This window comes from Cajanus cajan, chromosome 1 (genome assembly GCF_000230855.2).
Source record: "Cajanus cajan strain Asha chromosome 1, NIPB_CcT2T_4, whole genome shotgun sequence".
In the NCBI taxonomy this organism is placed as follows: domain Eukaryota; kingdom Viridiplantae; phylum Streptophyta; class Magnoliopsida; order Fabales; family Fabaceae; genus Cajanus; species Cajanus cajan.
The window spans coordinates 77,193,405-77,204,481 of record NC_138517.1 but is presented as its reverse complement, the minus strand read 5'-3'; the positions used below and the strand labels follow the sequence as shown (position 1 = coordinate 77,204,481).

The window sequence follows — 11,077 nt, the reverse complement described above, 5'->3', positions numbered from 1 at the left end:
CAAATAAATACAGTAGCTAACAGAAAAAATAAATACACTATATATATATATATATATAGTTTTATTTCGTTGAAATGTTCTCAATGAAATACATATGGTTTTGAATACTCATTTCCCTATTATTTCCTTAACTTTCATCTCACAAGTCCCAAATATGGTAATAGGGTGAAGAAATGTTCACGGAACGTCTACCCTACAATACGATCAACTACTGTTTTTTTTACACTTCATTTCTATGTATGGACAAACATGTGAAATTTTCTCTTCTACTTTTTATGTGTCATTTAAAATTATAATTAAAAGATTAAGAAAATAATTAATATTCTTATTTATATCAATATTATTTTATTTTCTTAATATTTTATTTATTACTCTTTTTTTAATTAGGTTTTTATTTTTATTTATTAGTCTAATGCTTTAATACAAAGTTGGGGAAAATATATTCAAAACTTTAAATTTTACCAAAATAATGGACGATTTTAATATCACAATTTAAATATTAATCACATATTGGCTAAAAGGAAGAAATATTAGTAATTAGTTGGGATATTTCTATTTTATTTATACATAGGTTGTTATTTTTATTATGTAGAATCTTTATTTTATTATATTTAATTCATATTTTAAAATTTCCTCAACTTTAGTAATACATTTTTTTTATAAATTTCATTTTCATCAACTTTATTTAGTTGTGTAATATTCTTTTAAATAGACTTTTTATTTTTTAATCCATAAAAATACATAACTTTCTTAATTAAGATAATTATAACTATAATTATTTTCATGATTTGAAAATTTAAAATGGTAACACAATTAAGTATTTAATAATAAATAAAATATTTAGTTAAAAAAACTAAAATATATTATAATGCAAATTTATACCGAATTTAAATTAAATAAAGATCACAAGATTTTTTTAATTTCATAATTAAAGTAATATATACGACTATTTGGAAAAAAAAAATCATTATAAAGTTTGAAAATTATATAATATTTTATCATATTAATTTAAATTAATATATAATATATTTATTTAAATATACATTATATATATATATATATATTAAAAAGGAAACAATATTAGTATTAAATCACATGTGAGCATTGAAACTCAAGAAAAAAAATGCTTATCATATGGCTCCAAACCATTTTTTATTTTTTATTTTTGCAATTGCATTGGTTAGCTGAGGTGCTACAATGAAAGCTATAAAATTTTAGTATAGAGAATAATTAAACTCTAAATAAGAATGAAAACTTGACGAAAGAGAGTGGTAAAATTGTCTGGAGAAAAAAGAAACATTAGAAAGGAGTTAAATAGTGTCAATAAAAAATTTTATCATTTTGCAAAATGGTGAAGTGATAACAAGGTTTTAAGAGAGCAAACAAAGAGTAAGATAAAAATAACACATAGTATTTTTATATTTATTTGTCTCAATCACCGAAACTACGTCTAATTTTTTACTAACTCAATCAAGTTTCAGTATCATTTATAAAGATACAAATATTTTTTCACAAACCACTTTTGATTCAACCTAAGTGTTTTTTACTTGCCTTTTCAAGCAACTACCTGAGTATTCTTTCAACATAAAGCCTCTCTAGGTTTTAACAATCAACTATTCTTTTACAAACAAGTCTTTCCAAGTTTTAATAATCAAGTATTATTTTACAATTAAGTTTCTTTAGACTTAAAGTAATAACACAAAGATAAAGTTGAGTAAGCTAATAATATTGTTTCGTTTTACTATCAAGATGTGATACAACCAACTTAATACAAGGTTTCTCACATAAAGAAAGAATATATTTTTACAATAAAAAATTATCTCTTTTTATGGATCTTTTTCTTTTTAAATCTTCAAAAAAAAAATTATATAGGTGCTTCATAAATATGATCGTTGCAAATCCTTAAGCGTCTCTTGTAGACTTGTTTCATTTGTCTTCATCTTCGTTTAACGTAAAAAGAAGTGTGTGTTGATGCATTAAATGCTTGCTATAAATGCATTTCATCAAATTGTCACTTCTTACTTGATCGATGAAGTTACTTATCACCTTTTAGGTACCAAACAAGAGGAATTATGTGTGTATCAGTCAAAAATAATTTTTTTCTGAAGATTCTCGTGCTTTAAGGGATATGCTAGTCATTTTTTTATATGCAAAGCATGTCTTTAGCTCCTTTAGTGAATTGTGAGTATTGAAGAAACTTTTTCTATTCAATCTGTTAAGGAATCTTGTAGACAAAGATAATTTTGTTATCAAACATCATAAATGATATACATACAAAGTATTTGTCTTACAAATGAAGTGCTTCATTTGTGAGACTTAATTTCCTAATAACTAATCGTCTTAGAGTTTGATTTGAAGAAAAAAAAAGCATTTTTCTCTTAGAAAAATGTTTATTTTTGTTATCATTAAAACTTAAAGTCTATTGGGATTAAGATCATCTTTTAGCCTAACAATCCCCCTTTCATATACTTCTTCTTTAGTAATATCATTTAGAAAGACACTTTTTACATCCAATTGAAAAAGTTTGATGTCTTTGTGAGTTGCAAAAGTTAACATGATCCTGATAGCTTCAAGTCTAGCAATATGTGCAAAGGTTTCAAGAAAGTTTATACCTACTTGCTGGTTATAGTCTTGTGCCACTAATCTAGCTTTATTTCTTACCACTTTACATTGTTCATCTAACTTATTTTTGAAGACCCATCTAGTTCCTATAATGCTCTAATGTTTAGGCTTTAGAACAAGTGTCCAAACATTCTTTCAAACTGATGGAGTTCTTTTTCCATAACTAGAATGTAGTCATTGTCTTTGAGAGTTTCATCTATTATCTTTGGCTTTATATATGAGACTAAAGCATAAAAAAAACATTGTCTCTCAAGACAGACCTTGTTCTAACACCTTTAGCCCTATCTCCTAGGATTTAATCTTGTGTATGATAGTTTACAAATTCCAATCTCTATGAGATCTAGATGTATCATCTGACTGATTCATCTATCCTTCAGTCTCAATAATCGTCTGCTCCTTTTTGCTTGTCTCATTCGCCTTCTCAGGCTTAATCTACAACTTTGAAAAATTCCTTTTTCTAAATATGATAGTTTCCTATTAGCCATTAAAGCATCGTTAAACTTAACATGAATTGATTCTTCAACAACAAAGGTTCTAGAGTTAAAGATTCTATAAGCCTTTGAAGTATCTAAATATCTAAGAAATATGTCATTATCCACTTTAAAGTCAAACTTTCCAAGTTGATCCTCAGTATTGAGGATATAACATTCACATCCAAAAGGATGGAAACATGATATGTGGGGTCTTCTCCCCCTCCACAATTCATAGAGAGTCTTGTTTGATATTAGTCTTATTATTACTCTATTTTGAATATAACAAGTAGTGTTTATTGCTTTTGCTCATAAGTGTTTTGACAAAGAGTTTTCACAAAGAAGAGTTATAGCTATTTCTTGTAAAGTGCAATTCATTATTTCAACTACCCTATTTTATTAAGGTATTCTTAGTGAAGAAAAGTTGTGAAAGATACAATTTTTTTTACAAAACAATTTAAAGCCAGAATTTTCAAATCCGGTTCCATGATCACTTTTAGTAATGGTAATGCAAAAACTTTTTTCATTTTAAACTCTTTTACAAAATATCTCAAAGACCTTGAACGACTTATGTTTGTGAGCTAGGAATTATACCCACATGTATCTAGAATAATCATCTATAATGATAAATTTATACTTTTTACCTCTTAGACTTAGAGTTCTAGTTGGACCAAACAAATCCATATGTAACAATTTTAACCTTTCAAAGGTTGAGAAGTGAAAACAACCTTTTTAGATTTAAATGAAGTTTTACTTTGTTTCCCTTTCTGATAAGCTTCATAAAGAATATGAGTTTTCCAAGAGATCTTTGTCAATCCTCTTACTAAACCTTTCTTATTTGATTTAGAAATATGTTTAAATTTATATGCCCAAGTTTTTTTTTCTTTGTATCAAATCCATCTTTCATCTTCTTTGAAGACCAAACATGTTACATTTTGTTTGCCCAAATTTTTTAAATTAATCTCATATATATTATTCCCAATATGAACACTATTAGGGAGTTAAACACTAGGGAGAACACTTCTTCCATGGATAATGAATAAATTACAAAAGTGAGTTTGATACCACATCATAACTGAAAATCTTAAGGCATTAGGTGAGTGGATCTTTCTCACTTATATACTACTTAACATGTTCAACTCTAACCGAAGTAGAACTTCATTCACACTTAAACTCCAACACTCTCCCCCTCAAGTGTGAGTCTCTTCCACATGATCTGCTTCCCCAAGCAAAAGTCTTTTTTCTTTTAAGAGTAATCAATAGTGGTTTACTTGCATCGTCGTTAGCATGAGATCTCACTCTTAGATCCAACACTAATTTTATTGTCCAATACTCATTTGAATTGGTCACTTAGTTGAGTCATCGACTTTGATATCACTGTTGAAGAGTTAAACACTAGGGAAAACATTTTGTCCATGGCTAGCGAGTAAACTACATAAGTAAACTTGACATCACATTGTAATCTAAAACCTTAAGACATTATGTATGTGAATCTTTTGCTATTTATATATTATTCGACATGTTCAACTTTAATCAATATGAAACTCTATTTACACTTAAACCCCACTAATTGATCAAGATATATTTGATTTTAGGTAAATCATTTGAAGCAATTGTTTTTGTACAATTTATATAGCATAAAACCAGCTATTAAATGTGTCTCGTAAATTTTGAGTCTCGAAAATGATTGAATTAGAAAAACCCGAATAGGTAAATATAGATAAAATTTTCATGTCTTATACAATTAACTAAAGAAAAAAGGTGCAGCACTATGTGTTAAGTATATTTTAGTCTTGAAAATTACTTTCTAGTCACCATTGGGTAAGTGATAGACTTAGTTAGAAATAGTAGCAGAAGTTAGTGAAGCATGATAATGCTCAGGATTAGCAACAGTAGGAACCAATGTGTGTGGTGACTGGTGAGTGACCAAATGCAGTAACCCATGACAAGGGATGCCTCAAATGAATAAAGAACAAACAAAGATTCTTAAGTCAGTGAAGCTTGTGAGTTTCAGAAGTGGACTCATGTTGTTAGATGAGGGTAGGGAGTCTATTTGAGAGGCATGGATGCATTGGCCATGAGGGAAAGGCCTAATTTAGTGATGTGACTATGTTTTCATTCAACGGCACTGTTTTGTTCGTGGGGTGTGGGGGCATTTGAATTTGTGAATGATCCTATGAGTGTAAAGAAATTTGGACAAAGTTAGATATTCTTTGCCATTGTCAGTTTTCATTTTGTGACTTTGAAAGAAATTTGTGACTATGTTTTCATTCAACAGCACTGTTTTGTTAGATATCCTGTGGTTTTGATTTTGAGATCAAATTGATCTGATATACTCTATTTCAAATTGACATAAATATAGATTTTTGTGGTAATCTTGGGAGAAAGAAATACCGGATGCCCTGGTTTCGACTGAGGTAGAGAAAGGGTTTCTGCAGTCCTTGTTAACAAAAATTGATATGGAAATGAAGAAAATCTCTAGTAATTTTGAAACTGGAGATAGGTCACATATTGTATGTAGATAAATCTATTGTGCACAACCTCTTTTCCCCTTATCCTCTTTATATTTGTCACATTATACATTGAGTTTTAATAGATTTTAAATGTACTATGGCAATTTTTATTAACCGCATCAGTTAACTGATGCTGCTAATTACATTTGCCCTGAAACCTTAATATTTTGACTAAAATGACAATTGCGGATTACTTTTTAAAACCTGGGTGATAATAATGTATATATGAATGCTTTAGATTGCATTCATTGCTGCATTTTTGCGAAGGCCAAAATAAAGACTTGTGTTATTGTTGGTAACAAACATTTGTTAGTATTTGGCTGTTTCATTTTAAAATAGCCAGCCAATGCGCATTGATGCTCTTAGGTACTAAGCAGCCCCATAGCTAATACAGATTCACAATGAAAATGCAATTAGCCAATCACATTGCACCAATTGAATGTATAAATGTTTAAAGACTATGATGGGACATAAGCAAATTTACTTGTGAGCATAGTCCTTTCTGATCTGACCTCAAAAACCGGGGAGGCACACTTAGCTTCTCCCTTGTCATTGTGCACAACATTTTGTGTATGCAAGAACCAACATGCTTCAGAATTCTTGTAAACATGGTCTCTCACATGAGGGTAACCTTGGTACAAGTTTTTCATTGGATTGAAAACAGGGATTTCTCTCTCAATTTTAGGATGTAACCTGTTCCCATGTCTATAATCTGCTGGATTGTAGAGGGGAGATTCTTTCTTTGAAATTGAATTTGCATGAAGACAATTCTCTATCACCCTGGCCTCCTCCTTCAGTCTTTCTCTCATCTCCCTGATATTTCTCCGAACTTTGTGTGATCTTGACACGCTAGTAATGTTCCATGTCTTCAAACTTGAAGCTGAAGCATTGGAATTGCGAGGGACTTTTTTTGTTGTGTATGGAATTCTATTGCACTCAATGCAGAATTTCTTATGTCTTTCGAAGTCAAAAGCTTTCCTTTTTGCAGCATCAGATAGACATACATATGCCTACAGAAAAAACAATGGAATGGAGGCATGAAATGATTTGTGCTCATTATTAAAGAATTCTCATTAATGAAAAAAAACATTATAGTTTAAACTCAATTCATAATAGATGTAAAAAAATTTATATCGTGAACCTATCAGAAACATCCGGATTAGCCGATTTGGTTTTGGTATGACTTTCAAGGCCGTAATTATAAAAGTTAATAAATTTACATTACAGTTCATGACAATTTATGGTTTGTTATTAGAAGATAAGATTAGTATATAAACTATTTACTCAAAACATTATAATATATATCACAAACTAACCTCAGAGACAAGCTTGAATGCAATTTCAGACTTGGGGTGTTTGTTCTTGTCTGGATGAAGTTGCAAGGCTGCATCGAAATAACAGTCTTTGTTATGCAAAAGAAAACACATACAGCATAAAACCATAAAAATGAGTAAAACCCTACCAAGTTTATGGTATTGCTTCCGAATGGTGTTTACCCCTGCATTGTCTTCCACCTATGAGAACCCAATATAAAAAGATTTGCATCATATGAAAGAACACAAAAAAGTGGTATATTAATTTTTCATCAACAAAAAAAGGATCAAATACTTACACCAAGAATGCAATACCAATCTATGAATGGTGGCTTAGAATTGTTTGAGACAAGTCTATGAACACACACAATTGAACGAGTGGAAATGGAGCAAACCTCCAACACTAACTGGGTCTTGTAATCTGATTCTTGTCCCATTTTTCCCATCTGAAGTGGGAAGGAAAAAAGGGTTACAAATAGTGAAAAGTAGTGTTTGTTTTCGTTGGTTTTGAAGGCAGTAATAAATAACTAGTAACGGTGGTGGAGCGGTTTGGAATAGAAAGCAAACATTGCGGAGTAGATTTTTTTAAAGTGGGTCAGTTGGTGGGAACAAACATGTAGAGAGAGATGGAGATGTTAACGTTAATCTCTCCAAATGGCACCTCTTGAGACATTTGGCTGTAACGTTTTTTCTTTAATACGGTTTTAAGACCTATTGGGATTTAAATTTAAATAGAATTATTAAGTGCTGGTTTAATTTTCTAGTTTTCAAACTCTTTGATCTACCCTATATTTGTTGCAAGTTGCAACCAATAACACACCCTGCCACTGGAAATAGATTAATTCATCTTGAGCAACTGATGTTGTTAAAGTTTACTTTGATTATGTTATTTATCAAATTTTGGAGAAATTTTTATATAAGAATTTGGCACATTTAGGTTACTAAAAATATAGCACATGCATGGTGCAATATAACTGGACATATATTAAATTAAAGGCTTGAAATTAATTTTATTTAATTTTAAAACTAACACATTTTATTTTTAAAATTATTATTTTGGATGTTAACTTTAGAGTATCTTTTAAATAAATAAAAAATTATGTCAAACAAGACTAAGTTTAATTATTAGATGAGATCTCAACAACTAAAATATTACCACCATATTATTTTCAAAGATTCTTTTCGATTTTATGATTCAATATATAAGACTACAGTGAAGAGTTAGAAATCCACCTAGTATTGGTGAAAGAAAAATGATATTTAGATACTCGCATAGGTTCTATACTAATTCTTAATTGAAGGTCCTTAATTAAGGATAGAAATATGTTAGGTTATATCAAATTGTAAATAGATAGATAAAGTCTATTTTATAAAATTAAAGTTTAAGTTTGATATATTATTTATTATATTTATTGGTCTACGCATGATTAAATTCTTTCACAAATCTAATTTTACTTATTAATTAATTTAAAAGTCTATTTTATATTAATAATATTAAAAAAAACTAAATTTAATTTTAAATAAGTTAACAAATATATATTTAATTACAGGTGTAAGTTTTTTTTTTAAATTTTCATAATAAAAAATAGTTTATTCTATTATTATTAAAATTTAAATTTTAAAATAAAAATAAAAAAATTAACATTAAAGGTATGTACACTCATACAATAACGTACACTTACATACATACGTAATGAAAGAAGATAATTTTATTTAAAAAAAAAAATTTCTAAATATCTCCATACATCCCCATATGAAATAATCTGAATAAACAAACATGAATATAAATGAAAAAATCAGGCAAAGATGGGACTCCTAAGTTTTCTATTTTCTATTTCATATAACCAAAGAATGTAAAACGTTTAATTAAATAAATAAAAATGTTAAAAATAATAATAATTTAATTTTTATATCACAAATTTATTTATTTAATCATATGGTTAATAATATAATGTGTATATTATTAATAATATAATGTATAGTGACACTTCTAGGATTTTATGTCATCATAGCATCGTGAATGGTTTGTGAGTTACTAAACTTGCATGTGCTTCTTACTCTAGTGAGCAAGAAGAGGATTTTCCAGTTTGATGTCTTGCCTTTGATAGTTTTATCTTTTAAAGAGGCATGCTGATTTTGTCATCCAGTTGGCCAATAGGTTTGATGTCTTGCCTTTGATAGTTTTATCTTTTAATGAGAATCTCAGGTTGCGGGGTATTACTATGGTTTCTTGGTACTACCTATGGCTACGTGGTTTCTCTTCAAAAACGTTTGATCATCTATTTTTATCATTGTGTATTTGTGTGATTGTCTTTTGAATTTAAGGATTGACTTGTTTTTATCCTTCTCTTAGTGTTACACTATTATGTAAATAATATGACATTCACATTACACGAATGTTTCATTTTAGAATAAGTTAAAAATCGATTCTAAATAATAAAAATTGACATAAAATTATATTTATTGTTGATTATTCGTCAATTTTTTAGCTGACTTTAATTAAATTGACACAATTTTTTTGTGTCAATTATATTTATCGTTGATCATCCATCAATTTTTTAGCTCACTCTAATCAAATTGACACAATTTTTTTGTGTCGATCAAGTCGATAAAAATATTTTTTATAGTCGATTTATTGTCAATGAAGACAATACTAACTTAATAATTTTATTTATTTTAATTTTTTATTATCGTTTTAGCGGACACTAAGTCTAGTTTATTTTCTTTTTCTATTCTTCCTTTTTCAGCTTACCATTTATCCGCCTAAACTTAGCATTGTTGAGACTCGGTCCTGAACCCTCAATGTATTAAAGTAACTTAATAACCAACTGCACCATGACACATTATGCGTATATAAGATTGAACAAAATTATTTTTATCACTTTTAAAATATGTATAGTATCGGAAAAGTCGATGCTATTTTTTTAAATATAACGTTAATTTTTTTGACACTAACATAAATTAAATTTAATGTTAGAAAAGTCGATGTTTTATTTAAATAATAGCTTCGACTTTTTTTTGTACTAAATTTAATTTAAGTTTATGTCAGAAAAGTTGATGTTATATTTAAATAAATAGCATCGACTTTTTCGATATTAAACTTAATTTAAGTTAGTATTAATTTTTCTGACATTAAATTTAATTTAAATTTATTGTTAAAAAAGTGAATACTACATCTTAAATTGATCGACAGTATTTATATCAATTATTAACCGACACTTATTTTCAGTAAATATTTCAATGTTTTTTTTTTTTTAGTGTCACTGTATTTGATAGATGTCAACACATAAATATACATTTTCTTTTTTGTATTATCACATAAATATACATTAACCCATACAATTCATTAGTTGAATCTTTGGCATAAAATGTTACCGTGGCCTGGGCTGGGTGATGAAAAAAATAATTATCTATTTGTCTTTCATATTGATATTGTGCACTTATGTTCAAAGAGCGTATCATTTTCCATCTTTTTCTTGGGATTCATCATATGACAGTTATTGAGTATTAGTGTAATGTAACAACTAGAATTTCAATGCCTTCAATTAGTATAAGTTGAGAAGTAACATTATTTTTCATTCTTTTAACACTTTTTTTTATTAGTTCGAAGATATATGAATTTGATTTGTTTGGGAATATGATTTATTAAATGAAAAATAAAACTCATTATTTTTTGTGAATAATAAAACCCATATTTAAGAAGACTCACAAATTTTATCTAATAAAAGAGTGTGTTAAAAAGGAAGAAAAAGTGTTAAAAGTATTACTAATATTTCTCAAAAAAAAAAAAAAAAAAAATTGTCCTGGTTCAAGATGATTATGGTATTGAATTTTCCAAGTTCGGACAAAAGGGCTTTCACTATTACCATTTTTTTAATCGTTTAACTGTTTTAAATAGTTTATGAAAATAATCTGATTGATCACACCATTTTTTAATCTTACCTTACACTTGTACCGTTGACCAACGTGTAAATACTAAATAATGATTTTTTTTTCTTTGAAAAGCTAAATAACAAACAAAAAAGGCTTACTATATAATGAAGGTAGATATTGATCGCGTACCAATATTTAATTATTCACATTTTTCACTTGTATAAAAGTATCTCTTATTCTAAATGTTCTTTCTATACATTGCACATATTTGAAACAAAGAATGGTT

The 11,077-nt window shown here is 28.0% G+C and overlaps 1 protein-coding gene across 1 annotated transcript; it reads right to left on the bottom strand.

Moving 5' to 3' along the window:
- Positions 1–4,958: 4,958 nt before the first annotated feature.
- LOC109817604 (uncharacterized) lies at positions 4,959–8,485 on the bottom strand. Its single transcript, XM_020382910.3, has 4 exons — positions 7,218–8,485; positions 7,068–7,119; positions 6,922–6,989; positions 4,959–6,615 (listed from the first exon to the last, which is right to left on the bottom strand). Exons 1-4 carry the CDS (start codon positions 7,362–7,364, stop codon positions 6,064–6,066), a joined length of 819 nt encoding a protein of 272 aa, XP_020238499.1. The 5' UTR covers positions 7,365–8,485; the 3' UTR covers positions 4,959–6,063.
- Positions 8,486–11,077: the final 2,592 nt, after the last annotated feature.